The sequence below is a fragment of the Nothobranchius furzeri genome, chromosome 6 (genome assembly GCF_043380555.1).
Source record: "Nothobranchius furzeri strain GRZ-AD chromosome 6, NfurGRZ-RIMD1, whole genome shotgun sequence".
Lineage (NCBI taxonomy): Eukaryota > Metazoa > Chordata > Actinopteri > Cyprinodontiformes > Nothobranchiidae > Nothobranchius > Nothobranchius furzeri.
Genome location: NC_091746.1, coordinates 28,937,061 through 28,958,722, shown reverse-complemented (window position 1 = coordinate 28,958,722; position 21,662 = coordinate 28,937,061). Strand labels below are relative to the sequence as shown.

The 21,662-nt window shown below is 44.8% G+C and overlaps 1 protein-coding gene across 2 annotated transcripts in view; it reads left to right on the top strand.

Annotated features, from left to right (window-relative positions):
• LOC107393742 (neuronal acetylcholine receptor subunit alpha-3) overlaps positions 1-21,662 on the top strand; it is a 33,642-nt gene that overhangs the window by 11,153 nt on the left and 827 nt on the right. The window contains exons 2-7 of one of the 2 annotated variants that reach the window (XM_015972332.3): positions 2,022-2,161; positions 2,787-2,831; positions 6,459-6,568; positions 6,883-7,090; positions 9,299-9,910; positions 9,987-10,256. In XM_015972332.3, the coding sequence (XP_015827818.3) occupies positions 2,022-2,161; positions 2,787-2,831; positions 6,459-6,568; positions 6,883-7,090; positions 9,299-9,910; positions 9,987-10,256 (1,385 nt within the window). Of the gene's footprint in view, positions 1-2,021; positions 2,162-2,786; positions 2,832-6,458; positions 6,569-6,882; positions 7,091-9,298; positions 9,911-9,983; positions 10,257-21,662 lie in introns of both variants that reach the window. The other variant, XM_015972324.3, reaches the window with a different exon arrangement.

The window sequence follows — 21,662 nt, the reverse complement described above, 5'->3', positions numbered from 1 at the left end:
CTAACGTTAAAGTCATTAGAGCACAAAAAAATGCTCTAATGTGAGGTAAGGGTTAAAGGTGAAGCTGAAGAACCAATGTCTAATGATTATATTTGATTATAATCAGTCACTCTGAGTGTTTCATGCAGGATGAACATGAAAATAGTCTCCTACACCTATCTCCTGCAGTAGCTTCTGACAGAAAACAGACGGTGACACTCTGGGATTAGACAAGCCAGACAGATCTACGCCAAGCGGTTGCTTGGACTCAACCAAACTGGCTCGAGACAGGGAAGGCTGTTGCTGTTTTGGCATCCAGAATCAGCGGAGAACGTCTAGCAGAAGCTAACCGTTAGCATTAGCAACTCAATCCCATGGCAGGAACTCGGTTTCTGCGGAGCTAAAACATCTACGCTGCAGAGCAAACAGAGTCAGTGGTGGAGTCGTGTGGCTGATAGCCAATCCAAAGCAAGAAGACTCCAGATCGTGCCGTGTTAAGCTCCCCTCTGACACGAGAGATAAGATAAGATAAGATAAGATAGAACTTTATTAATCCCTCGGGTGAGTTCCTTTGGGAAATGCGGTTTCCAAAAAAAGCAGCACAACACCGACAGGAGTTACAGAGCGTCAGAAAATGTTATATAATAATAAAAAAATAGAAATAAAGATAAAAATACAATTGAATTGCACCTTCCAGATATCAAAGTCCTTAGCACCGTTGACTATTAAACCAAAATTTGACTGTTTAACAAAGGTACTTGCATAGAAGGTAGTGCACAGTGAAGTGAAGAGTCACCACAGCTTCGGTGCCCCCCCCCCTCCTTTGTCCTCCTGTTTCTCCTCCCTCTCCCCTCCAGAGAGGAGTTATACAGTCTGATGGCGTGTGGGACAAAGGAGTTTTTAAGTCTGTTAGTTCTTATCTTGGGGAGAAGCAGCCTTTCACTGAACAGACTCTTCTGTTTGTTCATGGCCGTGTGCAGAGGATGCCCAGCATTGTCCATGATGTCAAGCAGTTTTTTTAGTGTCCTTTCCTCTGCCACCGACACCAACGTGTCCAGTTTCATGCCGACCATAGAGCCTGCCTTCCTGATCAGCTTCTCCAGCCTAGATGTGTCCTTCTTCGCTGAGCCACTCCCCCAGCACACCACAGCAAAAAAAAAGTACTCCAGCAACCACTGACTCGTAAAACATCCTTAGGAGCTTCCTGCAGATGTTAAAAGACCTCAGCCTCCTGAGGAAGTACAGTCGGCCTTGGGCTTTCTTATACAGGTGGTCTGTGTTGCATGACCAGTCCAGTTTAATGTCCACCCACAGCCCAAGGTACTTGTACTTACTGACCTCCTCCCCCTCCTCCCCCTCTATCTTAATCGACAGTCTCGTCCCTGCTAAGGAAGCCGTTTCTGGGCGTTTTTCGCCTCAAGTAAGGCTTGCAAGGCATTCATTCCTACCAAAGACCACTGCAAATGTATTGATGAAACCAGTTTCCCACAACTTGAAAGAAAGTCCAGCGCTCCAGCTGCCTGTTTAGTTTTGGATTTTGGAACACAACTGATCAGAAAACCATTTTTTATTTAATTAGCACAAATAAAAGTTTCACGCTGGACCAACACGGCTGTGGTGCAAAACCTCAACAAGGTCAGTGAAAAAACACAAATATCAGTTAATTTAATATTTTATTAATAGGAAATTTAAATGTTTGTGGTTACTTATATTATAAACAAATGAGGCAAAGAGGTTTCTGAATTATTGCACCTATTTAGAGCCGATGTCTCACAATTTCAATGACATAATTCTAACTCAGCAGAAGATTACAGAGACATCTTAATAGCTGCTTCATCAAATATCAGAGATGTTTAATCCCAGAAGGATTAACGTCACAAAGCTGCATCTAAATTAAAAGCTGCAGCTTCGTTTTCTTAGATTTTTGGAACTGGATGTTTGTGCATTGAAACACGACTCTCAATTCCCTCTAGAAACAAGTGTTTCCTCTGCTTTTGTCCGTCTGCTTACTCCTCGCCCTGCTCCTTCTATCCATGACTCAGGCGGCTTCTCATCCAAGGCCGAGGACCGGTTGTTCCGGAAGCTCTTCAGACGATACAACCAGTTCATCAGACCAGTGGAGAACGTGTCCGACCCAGTCACCGTGGAGTTTGAGGTCTCCATCTCTCAGCTGGTTAAAGTTGTAAGTTTGCATTTGTGTTCGGAGCTGTTCCCCCCCCCCCCCCCCCCCCCCAGCCATCTTCATCATATTCCCAACTCCTGTAACGGAAAAGCTGAAAAGATAAGCGTCACCACAACAGAAGTTCATGTGGAAAGTGAATCATGTCTTCACTTAATCTCCTCAATTTCATGCATCCCAAAAACACTGCACGGGGGGGGGGGGGGGGGGGCTGCATATTTCACTGTGAAAGGAGGTTTTATAGACCTGACCTGAAGAAAAATCTGAGATTAGGAGGAAATAGCCTGCAGGAGCCTTTTCAGACTGGACTGAGTCGTAGCTACATCGGCCTGTTAGGCGGGGCTGGATTAGTGTGAAGGTGAGTGTGCCGGCGTGCACGTGTCGGTGTGGGTGCACGGATGCACGCATCGTGCTCTAGTGCTCAGGATGTGTGTGAGGCTTGTGGGGGTGGCTAATTTGTGAGAATCTGATGAAGGAGGACAGAGAGACGGTGACGTCATGTATTACTGAGCTGATTTATGAGCTTTTCAGACTAAAAACAACACAGAAGCTTTTATTGTCATTTCACAAACTTCAGCAGCAACACAAACACAGGAATTCGCTCTCCTTCTTCTGTGTGTCTCTGCAGGACGAAGTGAATCAGATCATGGAAACAAACTTATGGCTCAGACATGTGAGTATGCATTTAAGCAGACGTGTGATAAATGCTCTACGGGGGCGGTTGGAGCTACAGAAGTACCTGCAGTTTCCACGCAGCTTTAGGCTTTAGGAATAAAGTAATGATGAAACAAATAAGGAAACGTAAAAAGCAAATGAATCCGAATCAGCCCTAACCCTGCACGCTCACGCGTGAGCCTGAACAAAGGAGTCTACGCAGAATCCATAGATTTATTTAAGGTGGAAACATTTCTGATATTATTACTGGATAATTACTCATTAACCTTTTATCTGGCAGGTTAGCGGCTCGTTGGAGCTCATTTTAGTCTCCATCTTGCAACAGGGTGCGCTGAACAGAACTAAAAACATAAAGCAAGGAATAAAAAAGCTAATATTACATTGATGTCATTATTTTAATTTCTTAACCCTACATTGTTGTCCCACGTGAACAAACACAAAGGAGAAATATTCGATTCAGGGCTTATGATGAGAGGTTTATCAGATCCGAGGTTTTAGTTCTCATCTCCCGTCTCTGCGTTCCAAAGCATCGCCTCAGAGATCAGGAACAGCTTTTGTTTGCTTGTTGATATATTAAGTAAATAAATAAGCAATAAAAAAACAACTAAAGTCAAAACCTGTTTTTTTTGTTCAAAGCTCAGGAAAAAAACTCAGAGGCCACGCCCCCACACACAATAATGAAGATTTTTCTACCAAAACATTAACGGTGGTACGAAAAGTTTCTCAAAAAGGAATTAATAAATAATAAAGGCACGTTCTTTTTCTTGAAATTAGAAGATATTTTAATCTTCTTTCTTTTTGATCTAATCTGTAAAAAAAAATTATGTTTGACATTTTCTAAAAACATTCTTAGATACACGATTATTTGACGTTTTCTCTTAAATGAATCTGTTTCTTGTCTGATTTGATCCAATATGTCTTCTGGAAAAAAAAAATCAGAAGATCAGCGAATTCTGAGGGACTCAAACTCCGAGACTGTCTCTCCGTCTCTGAGAGACATTTTCAGACACATTCAACACAAATCCGGACTGTTGATGTTTCATTTTGTGAGAATTCCTGAAAATAATATAGATTTGTTCATCTGTAAACCCTTTTCTTATAATCTCTTTAAGGTCTTTAACACGTCAGAAGACTTTGTCTAATCTAACCCAGATTAACCTGCAGGTTTCAGCCGCAGCCTTCCACTTAGCTCTAACGGCTGCAGTAATCTACATCCTTTATGAAGAGCAATCCAACCAATCATGTAAACTCCCTGGATGGATAAATGGAAAAGCCAGTGAGGCATGACGTGGTTAATTAAAAATCTCCCAGGTAAGAACTGAGTATTAATCCACCTGCTAATGAATAAATTCATCTTGAATGAAATTTAAACAACCAAGACTAATGGCTGCACGGCTCATAAAGCGTCAGCTCCAGGCGTGTTGACAGAATAGCAAGTGGACGCACTGCTTCTGTCGTCGGTGACGCATCCCGTCTCTGTCTCTGAGCAGCTCCTTAAAGGTGGGACTGATGTAGATGTTTCTGATTTCAATTTCCCCAAAAGGAGCATCATCAAGTCAGCTATTGACATCAGAACGTTGTGTTTAAAGAATCCCGATGCTCAGCAGGATAAAAGGCAATCGTTTTACTGTTAGGGAGCAAATTTGAGTTTAAAGCCATTCTTTGCCATTTTTTCATATTTTTAAATGATCTTGTTGGGCCAGTATGTGCTAAAACGACACTTTACAGCACGGCTATCCGAATTCCGGGCCGCGAGGGCCGGTAAGCATGTTTTAGTGGTTTCTCTGGTCCAACACGCTTGATTCAGTGGTTGAGTCACCTGTGTAGCAGCTCATCAGGCTTTGCAGAAGCCTGTTGATCACCTGATGACTGAAATCAGCTGCGGCGCCAGGGGGGGGGGGGCGCTATAGCTACACCTGGATTAGTCATAGCACCCCCAAGTAAATATTAGATTTTTTTTTTTTACAATTTAATTTTAATTTAACGTGTGGATGTGATAATATTTAACATACAAAACAAAAATAATCAGTAAATTATCATCTAGATAGTAAAAACTTAAACAAAACAGGAAATTGATGTTAACCTTTGACCTCATTTTCCACCTGTGTATATATCTGTCATGTTCTGCGGGTGGAGATGGCAGACCATGTGTGGTGGTGGGTTTCAGGAGGCAGAAGATCAGGCAGACGGATGAAAAAAATAAAAAGATGTTTAATTGTAGGACGGGAGCAACAGGACGAACGAACATGCACAAGCGACAATGAACCGACAAAGACAGCAACAAGGAGGGAGGTATAAATACACAAGGGAATCAGGAACACATGGGCAGAGTAATCAGGGACAGGTGAGAACAATAAGGCTAATCAGGGCAGGAGAGACACAGTCAGGGAGGCCAGGGCGGATCATGACAATATGTCGATGCTGTGAACGAGTGAAAGGTAGAGCTAGCGGTAAGATGGATCGGTTTTTTTTGCCCACATTTCCACGAGTTCAGTCAGAAACGAATGAATGTTTGGAAGTGATCTCAGACCCACAAAAACCTACGGATCAGGATGAAGAGAGTCAACCCTCGACCGCCGCAGCAGTCCAGGGTTTTGCCGCTGGAAATGCTAACGCTAACGTTAGCTAACCTTGCAACACTATAGATGGTTTTCTGTGTGGCTGTATGTGTTTATGATTTCATGGAAACGTCAGCGATTGTTCATATGTTTATGATGCATATTAATGATTGTTTCAGGTGTTGTTGAGGTGTTGTGCACGCGTGTGTATCTGCTAGTGTTGAAGGTGTTCTAGAGAACAATAGTTCTGTTTCGTTCCCTCCTGACTGCCAGTGGCAGTAAACAGAGTGGATGTATCTCCTCGCGCGCTGCGCAGGTCGAGTACTAATGTAAACAAAGTCACGCACGTGACACGTACCGCACCTGGTCGCGAGTCTTTAAATTATGCGGTGATAGCTACGTTCGGGTCTCCTGGGATCTTCTCGCCCAAGAAGTTCCGAGTGACCCCTGTGACTGGCAGTCATCCAGGAACTCACAGAACCATAGTTACACCATAACTTCCGGTACGCATGACCACTTCCTTCATAGCACCCTCAATAAAAAGACTAGCTCCTTCGTAGCACCTGCAGAAAAACATTTCTGGAGCCGCCACTGACTGAAACCAGGTTTGTTGAAGCAGGGTTAAAACCAGAATGTGCTGGATACCAGCCGGGTTAATGAGATGCCACTCAGATTCCTACCGCTCTCTGTGGCCAGAATACCGCATTTGCGACTTCAGAGTGGCGGGTCGCTCTGTTGGGACTTATACTTGGTCCTACTGTCTGCTTCCAGCACGTTTCCTTTATGTTTTAGATCATGAACACAGCTGATTTGTTTCGGTTAGTGATGAATCACTCCTGTAGACACTAATGAAGGCCGGGGAGATGTTTCAGCTGTAAGAGTAAGGTGTTAAAAAGACGAACGCACAGTGAGGAGACGAGTTTCATTCTCGGTTTGACCACAGAGAATTAATAAAGGACACTAGAGGGTGCTAAAAGCAAGCGAAACTGCCAAGTGTGCCTTTAACTTCTATGACTAAGATGTCTTTGATGACTAGACAAACAGCCTGATGCTCTCTTCTTGTTCAGATCTGGAACGACTACAAGCTGCGATGGACGCCAGCTGAGTTTGATGGGATTGAGTTCATCAGAGTTCCATCAAACAAGATCTGGAGACCCGACATAGTTCTTTACAACAAGTGAGACCGTTTAATCCAGAGCAATGTGTGTGTGTGTGTGTGTGTGTGTGTGTGTGTGTGTGTGTGTGTGTGTGTGTGTGTTAGTGCATGCAAACAAGAATGGTGCTTTATTGTTTTTACCAAACTCCTTTAGTTCTTTGAATCTGACTTTTATTGTTTTTTATTTTCTTCTTATATTTCATTGTGTGACATCTTTGCTTTCCCATCTTTTTTGCATCATTCCAATGCATTTGATGATGATTTTTTATAACTTCTCACACCTTTTCTTCTCTGACACACACACACACACACACACACACACACACACCTCCCAGTGCTGTAGGGGACTTCCTGGTGGAGGATAAGACCAAGGCCTTGCTGAAGTTTGATGGAACCATCACCTGGGTTCCTCCTGCTATCTTTAAATCCTCGTGTCCGATGGACATCACTTACTTCCCGTTTGACTATCAGAACTGCTCCATGAAGTTTGGCTCTTGGACTTACGATAAGGCCAAGATCGACCTTCTACTTATTGGATCCAAGGTCAGTCCCCAAGCCAGCGATGGAGTCGATGTAAAAGAAAAAACAATTCTTCCACTCCAGCCTAAAAAACGTCTTTACTCGTGGTTTAAAGAACAAGTCACCCCCAAATCAACTATTTTTTTCTGATAAACTATATAAATGCGTGTCTAATCGTGCTGCACATGTAGTCAATAGTTTGGCACTTTAGTGCATTTTAGTTAAAATTTAAATTTTCTTCCTGAAACTGTCAGTGTTGTGCCGTTGTCAGGTAAAAACTCTGCACCGCATTTGAATTTAAATCTGCCACCGCTATTGGCTAAGAGGTATGCTATGATGTAAACTGGTACATTATGATGTCACAGTGTCGTGAGTGTGTGCATTTGTTAGAGGCTCCACCCTCTCGGTCTGCTAGGCAACAGCATTTGTTGCATTTTTCAAACATGAAGTGGGAGTGGAGTACGCTTCTTGTAAGGGGTGACTTGCTCTTTAAACATGTCAGTGAGGCTGATTTATGCATTGTTTTTGTTCCAAAAGGGCGCCCCTACCTTCCCCAGATTCACATCACACAACTAGACGATACAGGAAACATTATTGCACTTTTTTTTTAATTGTCGGACATATTAGATCACTTTAACCACTTGTCTCTCCTCATGGCTGAAGTTTAGCCTCAGAATCAGTGATGTGAACAGAAAAACCTAAACATCTGTGTAGGTTTTCACACAGCACAAATCTACCAATGTTTCACCAACCCTGCACCTTCTAAGTAATCGTAAGATTGCGCACAATTACCGAAATGAGTTTAAGGTAATCTTAAGTTTGCACTCGCACGCACGTTCTCCTTTTATCCTTCTGTTGTTGTTTTAAAGGCTGCCCTTTGTCACCGTAACTTTTGTCGACAGGATTTCTAGGTGCAGCCAAGGTGTCGAGGGGATTCGTTTTGGTGGCCTAAGGATTGCGTCTCTGCTTTTTGCAGATGATGTGGTCCTGTTGGCTTCATCAGAGCGGGATCTCCGGCTCTCACTGGAGCGGTTCGCAGCCGAGTGTGATGATTTGGAGAAGGCGTTTGACCGCGTCCCTCGGGGGACCTGTGGGGGGTACGCCGGGAGTATGGGGTACCAGGCCCTCTGATACGGGCTGTTAGGTCCCTGTATGACCGGTGTGAGAGCTTGGTCCGCATTGCCGGCAGAAGGTCGGGCTCGTTCCCAGTGAGAGTTGGACTCCGCCAAGGCTGCCCTTTGTCACCGTAACTTTTGTCGACAGGATTTCTAGGTGCAGCCAAGGTGTGGAGGGCATCTGTTTTGGTGGCCTGAGGATCAGGTCTCTGCTTTTTGCGGATGATGTGGTCCTGTTGGCTTCATCAGAACGTGATCTTCAGCTTTCGCTGGAGCGGTTCGCAGCCGAGTGTGAAGCAGCTGGGATGAGAATCAGCTCCTCTAAATCTGAGATCGTGGTCTTGATTCAGAAAAGGGCAGAATGCCTTCTCAGGGTCAGGGACAAGGTCCTGCCCCAAGTGGAGGAGTTTAAGTATCTCGGGGTCTTGTTCACGAGTGAGGGAAAACTGGAGCGTGAGGTCGATAGGTGGATTGGTGCTGCATCTGCAGTGATGCGGGCATTGTACCGGTCTGTCGTGGTGAAGAGAGAGCTGAGTCAGAAGGCGAAGCTCTCGATTCACCGGTCGATCTACGTTCCTACCCTCACCTATGGTCATGAGCTTTGGGTAGTGACCGGAAGAACGAGATCGCGGATACAAGCGGCCGAAATGAGTTCTCAGCAGGGTGGCTGGGCTCTCCCTTAAAGATAGGGAGAGAAGCTCTGTCATCCGGGAGGGGCTTGGAGTAGACCCGCTGCTCCTCCACGTCAAGAGGAGCCAGTTGGTGGCTCGGGCCTCTGGTTAGGATGCTTCCTTGGCGAGGTTTTCAGGGTGCGTTCAACCGGGAGGAGACTTAAAGGAGACCCAGGACACGCTGGAGGGACGATGTCTCTCGGCTGGCCAGGGAACGCCTTGGGATCCTCCCAGAGAAGCTGGCCCAAGTGGCTGAGCAGAGCGAAGTCTGGGCCTCTCTGCTTAGGTTGCTGCCCCGGTGACCTGCCTCCGGATAAGTGGAAGAGGATTGCTGGATGGACGGATGGATGGATAAGAGCTAATTCAGTTATTTAATGAATGAACTGATATCGGTGGGTGGTTGACTCTAACGCCGTTTAGATGAAGCTTGTTTATTATTTTTTTAGGTGAACTTAAAGGATTTCTGGGAAAGCGGGGAATGGGAAATCATCGATGCTCCTGGCTACAAACATGACATCAAGTACAACTGCTGTGAGGAGATCTACCCAGACATCACCTACTCCTTCTACATCCGCCGCCTGCCGCTCTTCTACACCATAAACCTCATCATCCCCTGCCTCCTCATCTCTTTCCTCACGGTGCTGGTTTTCTACCTCCCATCCGACTGTGGAGAGAAGGTCACGCTCTGTATCTCCGTCCTGCTCTCCCTCACTGTGTTCCTGCTCGTCATCACAGAGACCATCCCCTCAACATCGCTGGTCATCCCGCTCATCGGAGAGTACCTGCTCTTCACCATGATCTTCGTCACACTCAGCATCGTCATCACCGTGTTTGTGCTGAATGTACACTACCGCACACCCATGACCCACACCATGCCGTGCTGGGTGCGGTCCGTGTTCCTCAAAGTGCTGCCGAGGATCATGCTGATGCGAAGACCGATCGATGAGGATGGCAAGGCCGGGTGGTTGGACAGCAGTGGGGAAGCAGGGGGAGCTGGAGGGGGAGGAGGAGGCGGAGGAGGAGGTAAAGGAAGGAAGAAGAGGAATAGTTTGATGCAGGTATTGAATCCTTCCTCCGATACCTGCATATTACCACACTAGGTAGACGCTGAGCTTTGCTTTTTTAACTCAGCAGGTCGGAGGAGGATCCCTCAACTGTTTGGAGTTTGGAGACAGTAACCTCTCATCAGTGGAGGGCTGCACTGGAAACAACTGCTCCTGCCCCTGCCAGCATGCGAGGGAGACCCCAGATACGTCGGACTCTGGGAAGACGAAAAGCCAGCTGAGTCCTCAGAACATTAATACAGTGATGGCTTTCTCCGTGGTGTCGCCCGAGATCAAACAGGCCATCGACAGCGTCAAGTACATAGCGGAGAACATGAGGAGCCGAAACAAGGCCAAGGAGGTGAGTCGCCTCTGAACACACACACACACACACACACACACACACGCACACACACACACACACACACACACACACACACACACACACACACACACACGCACACACACACACACACACACACACACACACACACACACGCGCACACACACACACACACACACACACGCACACACACACACGCACACACACACACGCACGCGCGCGCACACACACACGCACGCGCGCGCACACACACACGCACGTGTGCACACACACACGCACACACACACACGCGCACACACACACGCGCACACACACACACACACACACACACACACACACACACACAAGAAGGAGGCACCCTGTGGGTTTGTGAGGAGGAAACCACCAAAGTCAAGTTCGACTGGGTCCTGGGATTAATGAGACATGAAAGTTTAATTAGCTCCCTTCAGCGGCAGCCTGGAGTCTGTTCTCTGCTGAGTCACAAAACTATGTTCCTCAACTCTTTTTTTGTTAGAATCAAAATAATCCAAACAAATCCTTTCTGTGTTTGTTAATGTGACTTATTGCAGCGGCCCTTTTGAGTTGCTCTTAAAACAATCGAGTCCTGATCACGTTCTCGGAGTTTCCTCAGAACAAGTTCAACATTTAAAGGGACATTATGGAAGTGTGACAGCCAAAACATGTATAGAAATAATAAATGTCTTCTTCATACATTCTCCTGCAATGCCCTGGTCCTGTAGAATGAGCCCTGGCATTTTTACTGTGATTGGCTGTTTTTCTGTAAAATCACAGAAAAAGAGAGATGCTCGGGTCGAGCAGGCTGCTTCATGCGCGTTCACGCTCAGGCATCGCCCGTAGCATTTGCTATCCGTAGCTTTAGCAGCAGAGAGAGAGGCAGTGCCACTTTGTCGCTGTTCCTAACGCCTAGTGACAAAGCTAGCTACATTTCTGAGGACCCTTAGCTACTTTCTGTAGAACTTTCTTCTAGATATTTCCTGCAAATTAGCAACAAAATAACCATTTTCACTCCGAACCGTTCTTTGGTTTGACGTTGTTTCAGCTGTCATCAAGGATATAAATGTTACAGATACAAAGGACGTCACTGGTGCTTTAGCTCACCTAGTAAGACGCTGAGCTCTCTTTCTGAAGACCTGGGTTAGAGTCTGGATGTGAACATAGTTTATTTAGAGTTTCTTTTTTACATTAATGGTATTTTTTTTACAATAAGATGCCCAAATTTTTATTTGAGACTCGCCGAACGGCATTGAATTCACAGATAAAAAAGATGTGGGTTCAACTTTCATTTTGGAACAATTTTTCAAGCAAGGGAAGGGAATGATCTGAGCATGCAGGAGGACTGACCCATCATAAACCTTTGTCGGCTGTGCTGAAGAGAAAGCTACAGAACCACATTATTTAATTAATTAGCTGCATGTTCTCCTGTCCTCTGTCCTCCGGGCCACACACACACACACACACACACACACACATGCACACACACACACACACACACACACACCCACACACACACACACACACACACACACACACACACACACACACACACACACACACACACACACACACACACGGGACTGTCTCAGCTGTTATTTTCGTTAAGGAGTGTGCACGTACAGCATGCGCGCCTCGTGCACAAGCCTACTATTGAAGCGGCCTTTACACTTTTGGCCTGAGGGGGCGATCACGAGCATAAAAATTCAAAACTCCGTAAAGTCCCTTTAATTAGATATTTAAACAGAGACGACGCAACAGTAAAAACATTAACTCTTCAAGGAGAATATGTTGCCTGATAATCTATCTTGGATTGTGATGGGAACACAGTAACTCCCACATCGACGACACCAGTTTGTAGCTCAGTGTCTTTGAACCTGGCATTAGATGTTTTACAATCATATTTAGAATAGTTGCTGTTGCTTTCCTTCATGACCTTTAACTCTGGATAAGAGGATCCTTTTTTAGGATGACTTCACTGCAAACGAGGTCAGAGCTACAAGCCTGAAGTCCCTCAGTGACTGAGCGGTTTGGCTTTTGAGGACAGAAACGATGACAAAGTCCAACCAAAGACGTATGAAAATAAAACAAAAGCTGTCTGCCAGCTGCAGGGCACAGCTCCTACAAGTTTATATTTTTTCTTAAGTTTCTTTAAAGGCATGGTTCAACTCTTCATTCAATATGTTTGCAAAGGTCTCGTAGGAATGAATGCCTTGCAAGTCATAATCTAGGGAAAAAAGCTCAGATGAGCCTGTTTCATCTTTTGTACGTTCTTTGCCGTGTTTGTCTTCTAATTCCATTTTTGGTTCGTTTTCAAAACACAGATAAGGTTTCTCTTTACCTTGCTGACGGTTTCATTTGCAGCTGCAAACATCTTCAGAGCTGACGCTGATCAATTCAAAGATACTTTATTAATCCCAGAGGGAAATTAGAGCTTCAGTACACACAATTCAGAGATCAGACATACATGGGCAAGACGCATGACAAGAATTGGTGACTGTGGTCATTCGCAACCCGAGTCGCGCTACCTTAATAGAGATAAGAGGGTTACATGAGGATTGGTTCAGGTGGAGGGAAAAAAAACGGCACTTAAGAGTTACCCTCCACAGGGAGGGCAGCTTTGCTCTGCAAAAAAACACCTCAGGCAGATATGCAACAGACTTCAGACATCACACCACATAAGTGTCCACTAGGTGGGGTGGTAGGGCTTTGGGACTCTCCACACGTCAGCAGCAGCAGCAGCAGCCGCGATAAGCAGCGCTCGTCACCTCAGTCTGGACAGGGGAGGGAGGTTGTTGGGGTTTGGAGGGCACAGTGACTCGTGGAACGATTCAGCAGCCTTCATAGCTCACAGTCCCACCCAGGCTGGGATAGGAGACAGAGTTGCCATAGCGACGGCAGCATTCCACATTTCTTGTGGAATGCTTCCCTCGTCGTGATTTGGCGCTATATAAATAAAATTGAATTGAATTGAATTCTTCTGAGGGGAGTCTTCGTTGGAGCCTAGCAGGCTCAAGGGCACCAGATTCAGATTAGAAATTGTTTTGGGGCCAGACAGAGACAATTTCCTCTCTGTCTTACCCCGGCTTTCCACCGGAGCCGTCAGCAGCACGTTACTGCAGCAGCACGTCATAGCTGCTGATAGGAACCGCTGTGGTCAACAGAACCTTTTCCACCGGAGCCGTCAGCAGCGCGAGTCGGCCGCGTCTCAGGAGCAGCATGTCGCGGCCCTTATGCGGCGGTTCTATTTTCTACGCGTGACGCCTCTGAAACGGGTCAAGTTCGACATTTTTGGGGAAGGAAAGACAGGAAATCGGACGCGGAAACGGAGAGAAGCTCCAGAGATTTTCAGAATAAAAAAATGTACTGCCTTCCGGTTGCTTTACTTTAAAAAAAGTTGCTAACTGTGCGGCCACGTGAGAAGTTATCACCTAGCTAGCGGTCTCTTTTGTTTTTCAGGTCCGTATTGGCGATTATAAAACGGACAGAACATAAAACACAAACCTTTTGGAGCCATGTTGTAATTTTCTCCTGCTTGTTGTTGTTTACTGACGAAGTCACTCGTGTGACTTCGTGCTCTGTCGGTGACAGCTGCTCCCCTGCTGCTTCGCATCTCGTGGGAAGGGCCAAGCAGCAGTTTACGCGAGCAAGATGTGCTGCTGACGGCTCCGGTGGAAAGAAGGGGTTAGAGTTCCTTGGTCCTCAACCTCTCAAAATCCCAATAATGGACATTAATCTGTCCCAATCCGTGCTGATTCGCCCACTCTCTCCTTGATGGCATCCATCTTTTGTGCCAATGAATGAATCTCTGCCAAAGTTCCAAGCTTACGATTCATCTCGACAATTATGCGAGTCTGTGAATTCACAGCGTGGTGCAATCCCTCTCTGAGCTCCGGGAGTGAGCCAACATTCCTCGACAGCTCGTAAATTTTCCGGTAAGCCAGGAAGCCTCCAAGGCCAAAGAGCAGGAAACCCGACACCAACACCACGAATATCCAGACGTCTTCAGAATCTTCTACAGACAGTTGAGAGAGGCAGATCAGGTTCCGCTGTTTCCAGGAGTCCATGATGTGCCCAACTGGCTCTGTCCCAGAGGAGCCCCTTCTTCCGTTCTCATCGTTGAGAAAATTTAGTCAATCGCGATAAGTGACCAGCTGACCAGGTCCATTTTTAATAATTTTGTCGTTTGACGTTGTTGCCCTCTGCTGCCCGCGGATTAACGGATAAGGAAGTAACGCCACCATCAGCGTCAGCTAAGAAGATGTCTACAGCCGCAAACAAAACCATCAGCAAGGTAAAGAAAAACCTTATCTGTGTTTTAAAAAAGAACCAAAAATGGAATTAGCCCATTTCAGCAACTAGCAGAATGCCACATCAGTCTTATTTCCTGATATTTGGACATCTCTCCTCTGACTGGCCGATGCGACTCTACCACTGATTCTGTTTGCTCTGCAATGTTTATGTTTTATCTTCACTAATAACCATCGATATATAAAAATGATGGACATAGCCCACCCATAGGGACCCCAAGTCACGCCCATCATATCCAGACCACGGGTCCCCAGAAGAACGATAAATGAAAATGCATGTCAACGGAGCTAAAAATGCTATTTTTTAATGCTGTTTGTTGTGTGCCATGCATTTCACGTATGATGTCCGTGAACTTTAAAGACACATTTTGATAACCAGAAAACACTTATTTTCAAACTTTATTCTACGTTTTGTGTGAAAATATGTCCAGGACTACAAATGCAATTAAGGTTTGTCGTCGTCATCTTCCTCCGCTTATCCGGGTCCGGGTCGCAGGGGCAGCATCCCAACTAGGGAGCTCCAGACCGTACTCTCCCCGGCCACCTCCACCAGCTCCTCCGGCAGGACCGCGAGGCCTTCCCGGACCAGATTGGAGATGTAACCTCTCCAACGTGTCCTGGGTCGACCCGGGGGCCTCCTGCCGGCAGGACATGCCCGAAACACCTCCCCGGGGAGGCGTCCAGGAGGCATCCTGACCAGATGCCCAAACCACCTCAACTGACTCCTTTCGATTCGGAGGAGCAGCGGCTCTACTCCGAGTCCCTCCCGAATGTCCGAGCTCCTCACCCTATCTCTAAGGCTGAGCCCGGCCACCCAACGGAGGAAACTCATTTCGGCCGCTTGTATCCGCAATCTCGTTCTTTCGGTCATTACCCAAAGCTCATGACCATAGGTGAGGATTGGGACGTAGATCGACCGGTAAATCGAGAGCCTGGCTTTCTGGCTCAGCTCCCTCTTCACCACGACAGATCGGCTCAGCGTCTGCAGTGATGCAGAAACTTCCCCTGCCATGTGTCAGTGGATTTCCAGCTCCCTGTCAATTAGGAGCCAGCATGTGTGGTTGAACAATGTTACGTCTGGCACAAGGTCGATCAGCACCGGTACACCACAGGGGTGCGTCCTTTCTCCACTGCTCTTTTCATTGTACACCAATGACTGCACCTCTAAGGGCACAGCTGTTAAAATTTGCAGATGACACCACTGTCATTGGGCTCATCCAGGATGGTGATGAGTCTGCTTATCAGCGAGAAGTTGAGAGGCTGGTGGTCTGGTGTATTCAGCACAATCTTGAACTTAACACCCTTAAGACTGTGGAGATGGTCGTGGATTTTAGGAAGCTTACCACAGTGCTGCCCCCCCTCACAATATCCAACAGCCCAGTGTCAATGGTGGCCTCGTGGCCTCATTCAAGTTCTTGGGAACTATCATTTCCAGGGATCTGAAGTGGGAGACAAACATCAACTCCATCCTCAAAAAGGCTCAGCAGAGGATGTATTTCTTACGGCAACTAAGGAAGTACGGCCTACCACAAGAGCTGCTGATCATCTTCTACTTCTGCAGTCGAATCCATACTTTGCTCATCCATCACTGTCTGGTTTGGGTCGGCCACAAAAATGGACAAATGCAGACTACAGCGTATTATTAAAACAGCAGGAAAAATCATTGGTGCCCAGCTGCCCTCTGTCCAGGAACTGTACATCAGCAGGACCAGGAAAAAGGCAGAGAATATTGTCCAAGATGCCACACATCCTGCATCTACTCTCTTCCATCTCCTCCCATCTGGCAGACGCGATAGATCGCTGTACACAAACACTAGCAGACACAAGAACAGTTTCTTTCCTTCAGCCATTTCTCTCCTGAATCTGTAGGTTCTTTTACCGTCCTTTTACTATAGTTTTTAATACTTAATCAGTAGGCTTATGGATGTGTGTGTGTGTGTGCGTGCGTGCGTGCGTGTGTGTGTGGGTATGTATATATGTATATATGTGTGTGTGTAAATGAACATGTGTGTGGGTACACATGTTCTTATGTGTTTTTTATGTATTTTTATTCTCATTTATTGTAGTTGTATGTTTTAGAGAGCGAACATCTACCGAAGCTAAATTCCTTGTAAATGTAATTTTACTTGGCCAATAAAATCTGAAATCTGAATCTGAATCTGAACCAATCCGCCTGTCGATCTCCCGATCCCTCCTGCCCTCACTCGTGAACAATACCCCAAAATACTTAAACTCCTCCACTTGAGGTAGGACCTCTCCCAACCCGGAGTTGGCAAGCCACCCTTTTCCGGTCGAGAACCATGGTCTCAGATTTGGATTAAGGAATGGATGTGGTGAAATGTTCTGGTTCGGTACAGTGCCAGCGGACATCCCATCGCATCAACTTTACGCTGAATTGGGATCTGCAGCTGGAAAAAATCCCTTTTCATCCAGTTGTGATGTAAAAGGGCACTTTCAGCGTCGGGTTCCGACGCGGACGGCCACCGACCACGTGTTTGTTTCCGACACGTTGCGAGTGAGAATGTGATCATCTGTGTAGCGTCATGAATGGCCTTATATTTGTGAACCAAAGGTCACATTTTCCCAGCTGGGTGGAGCTGTAACTTTATCCCACAGATGAACCCAGGAGCCGTAATGTCTGCTGAAACAACATCTTTATCTGCTGCTGTTCCATCCCAAGATGAAGGACACTTCAAGATTTCAAAATAATTTTTAAATAATAATTTTGATAAACTCTTTGACTTTATTACTGTTTATCACAATCATCATAAATAATCATCTTGGTTCACTATAAATGTATTTTAATTACTGGAATGACTTAATATGCTTTGGGTAATAATAATTATTATTTATGATAATCTTAATGTGTGTTCAGTAAACCAGAAGGTCATCTTGCACGTTAACCACCTCATGCAGAGGGTGTATTCAGGGTAAAGGGTAAACCACCTCACATGTCTTTACTCCATAACTGCAACAATTCTGGACCAGAGAGTCTGTTCCACTCGGGTCTTCTCTACCTGACCGAGTACCCTGAGGCTGACAACATCCTCCTTTGACCTCCGGATCCACACAGAGGGTCGTCTGATGGGTGAGGTAGCACACAGATGGTGTCCGATGCTGCTTTCTCTAAGAAACAACTGAGTTAGCTGCAAAACAACGTTTTCCACCCAGAATGCTTCTCTCTCTGAAAGAAACCTTCTGAGATTCATTCACGTATCCAAGCCTCACATTCCACCTCAGTTTTTCATCCAGACACAGGTTTGTTTAGTTACAAGTTTTAATATCAAGCTGTTTCAAACTGTCACTTTTAAAAGTATAAGTAATAAATTCTTAACTTTTAAAAGCCTGACTCTTCTTTGAAATGAAACACAGAATGGTGTCGATATTTTTTGGTTATTGAATAAGCAAAGATTCCTTTAAACTTCTGATTCGATAAATAAACTTTTGCTATTAAATTTAATTATTTAAAATTAAACATTAATCTTTGGATTAAAATATAGACCAAGACAGTTAGTGTATGAACTTCTATCGATTGCATAATACAAGTTCATATGCTGATGTCCGATCTTTTCTCAGGATCTAACCAAACTGAAGCAAACAGTGTTCAATCCTGGTGTGTAGTAACCACGCTGCATCGTCATGATCTTCTAATCCCAGAGTCTCACTGTGTATTTTCTATCAGAAGCTAATGCAGGAGATAGGTGTAGGAGACTAGTTTCATGCTCATGAAAAACTCTGAATCATAATTAGAAATAATCATGAAAAAATGGGTTTTCTGTGTTGCACACCTTTAAAATCCATCCGGTCACTCATGAGATACAAACAGAAACAAGCACCCATCACTGCCTTCCCTTTGCCTTAGAAGCTAAAGGTGATGATGACAGAATTCAGTCAATAACCTGATTTTCTCCTGAACCTGGACCACATTTTCTCAGATGCAGACACTTTCAGACAGAGCCGACACACCAAACACTCGTGTGCCAGAACCCCGTGAGTTGTTGGTCATAATCAGGATTTATTTCAGATGTTTGGAGGCTGAGAGGGTGAGATAATCTGGGTGATTCAAAATTGGTTTGACTTCACATAATTATACAGAAGTTATATTAAAAAAAACCTTCTAATTGAAGTATTGTCTGAAATGCATCAGAGAGCTTCAGTGAGTCTTTAAAACGGTGAGACTGAACAGCCCGAGCCGCAGAGACAGATGGCGGTTCAGGGCAAACGAGGAGACAAAGAGTCTTCTGGGTGTAGAAGCGTGACAGAGGAACGCATGCTTTTATTTTGGTCACTTCCTTTAACCCCACAGTACTAACTCATGTGCTCGTTTCACTTCCTGTCCTGTTTATAATCAGAGTGTCACGTTAGGAGCCAGGAGGAGGTTAGGACCCAACGATGCAGAAATGCCAGATGACAACCAGGTGGAGAAATAACAAAATCCTTTATTAATGACCAAAACCAAAAATGGCAGGGAGCCTAAAACAAACACCAAAAGGTCCAAATAACAAAACCTAGAGAGTCCAAAAACCAAAATCTAGAGAGGGGGAACAAAACAAGGGTGACATGAAACGACAGATGCAGACAGGGTTAAATACACTGGGGCGTGATGAGGGGCAGATAGGCTGCAGGTGTGTGGGGAGGGAAGCCAGGTGAAAGCAATTAGAAATCAGGGAGAGGAAACAAACATGACCTAAGAGCTAAAACCTGAACACAAGAAGAACCAGCAAAATGATAAAATTACAAAAACCGGCGGGGAAAGTAACACAGTAAAGAGACTAATTAAATTAAAAGTTGAACCTTATAGAGTAACTGCAGAGGGGTGAGTGGGGGACACACGAGGAACACAAAGAGACACATAAGGGGATCCTTAGAGGGGGGTGGAGCTCACTTGAAGGAGACGCAGACCATGACACAGAGATTAGGTTTTCTTTCTTGCAATGTGTGAATCCTGTGAGTCAATTATGAATGCATGAGAGTTAAATATAATCCTATTATTAGGATAGAACAAACAATCCTAAAATAACCTTGTTTCTAATTATTTTCAAAATCATGTCACACAGGGAACGCAATAATATATACAAGCTCGTGGAAAGCTATTGCATAATGCATTTATGTAAAACTTCTCCATGCTGACTAAAGTAGCAGTCTGGCAGCCCTCTTTCCATCACTGCCGCAGAGCTCCTTAAGTCATAAATAAAGTTCCACAGGAGAGAAAAAGTCTTTGATGCGCTAAACTGCGATCAGCTTTGCCAAAACGCCTGTTGCATCGTTTGACACAATGAACTGAATGTGATTATCAGAATGTTTCTCTGTAAATTATGCATCAATTTTCTGTTATTAATGTTAGCGCTCTTTTTTTTTTTGCTCTTGCTGTGAAACCCAAACCCCATCGACTGCTGCAGCAGTGAGACGCATGCAGGAGCCTCGTAATTCAGATGCTGTTGGGTTGAAACAAACTGCATAAACGAATAGTGCCAAACTGTAGAGTTGTAAAAACAGGCAATATAGTGTGTTAATGTATCAGTGGGACTTTTTTTTAGCAAAAAAATGTTTAAAATGGGTTCTAGAACATCTTCTTTTCACTATAGGAAACTGTTCTTTGATCCCTATATGACACATGAAAATTTGTCGGGGGACAAAATGGCCGAGGAGCGCTGATAATTTACCAAAAACAATCACATAACAAAGCTCTACAATAGAAAGACTGGTTTGGCTCGCCTACTCGGCTTCTGCCCGACGCTAGTAACTCCATGCAAAGTATTCAGATAACTTAATGGGCAAACTATGTCTGGCATTTGTCGGGATATTCCCTTTACATCCTGAATCATTATAAGTGTTCTCCCACATTCATTTTTCTTGTTTTTTATTTTTCCAACATAGAAATTAATAGCAGCTCAGGTTAGCATTGCCAATAGCTAAGGTTAGCATTGGCAGTAGCTCAGGCTAGTGTTGGCTGTAGCTAAGGCTAGCATTAGCAGTAGCTCAGGCTAGCATTGGCAGTAGTTCAGGCTAGCATTGGCAGTAGCTCAGGCTAGCATTGGCAGTAGCTAAGTCTAGCATTAGCAGTAGTTCAGACTAGTGCTAGCAGTAGCCAAGGCTAGCACTAGCAGTAGCTTAGGCTAGCATTGACAGTAGCTTAGGCTAGCATTGGTGGTAGCTCAGGCTAGCATTGGCAGTAGCTAAGGCTAGCATTAGCAGTAGTTCAGGCTAGTGCTAGCAGTAGCCAAGGCTAGCATTAGCATTAGCTTAGGCTAGCATTGGCAGTAGCTCAGGCTAGCATTGGCAGTAGCTAAGGCTAGCATTATGGTGCATTCCAGTTGTCCTCGGAATGAGCTGACGCACACACACACACACACACACACACACACACACACATATATATATGTATGTGTGTATATATATATATATATATATATATATATATATATATATATATACACACATATATATATGTATATATATATGTGTATATATATATATGTATATATATATGTATATATATATGTATATATATATATATATATACATACATATATATATATATATCTCCATTATTATGTATTGTCCTTCTACAGATAAACTTAACATAGCAGGTCAGAGACGACAAACCTCAACAAGGTAAATGTTGTTTCGAATTCTAGGACATCTTTAGAGGTTGAATATAGAACAATTTAATAAAAAACTATATTTTTTAAAAATATTGCCACCACGGGGCATTTAGAGGTGTGTAGAAAGAAGGTACAGCATTTTCTTTGAAAGCTATATGTTATTTAAATAATCAAATATTTATTTTGACGGGCACAACACTAGGTGTATGTTTACATCTCCTAGCCAATAGAGGGCACAGTTGTGGGTTGCCAACCAGTCCGCTCGGCACAGCGAGGCTAGCACCGTGGAAAATGGTGAACTCTGCAAGTCAAGTAGTTGCTTCTGAGCCCAGAAGATGTCGTTGACCTTCTCAGAAGAGTAGCAACCATAAAAGATCTAAATCCAGAGCGAGTTTAGGTGAAGCCTACAACAGATGGACCCAAATAAAAAATTTCACTAATTGGCAGTGAGCCTGGCTTCCCGACGGCAGGAAACCTTGTTCCATTGTTGCAACAAC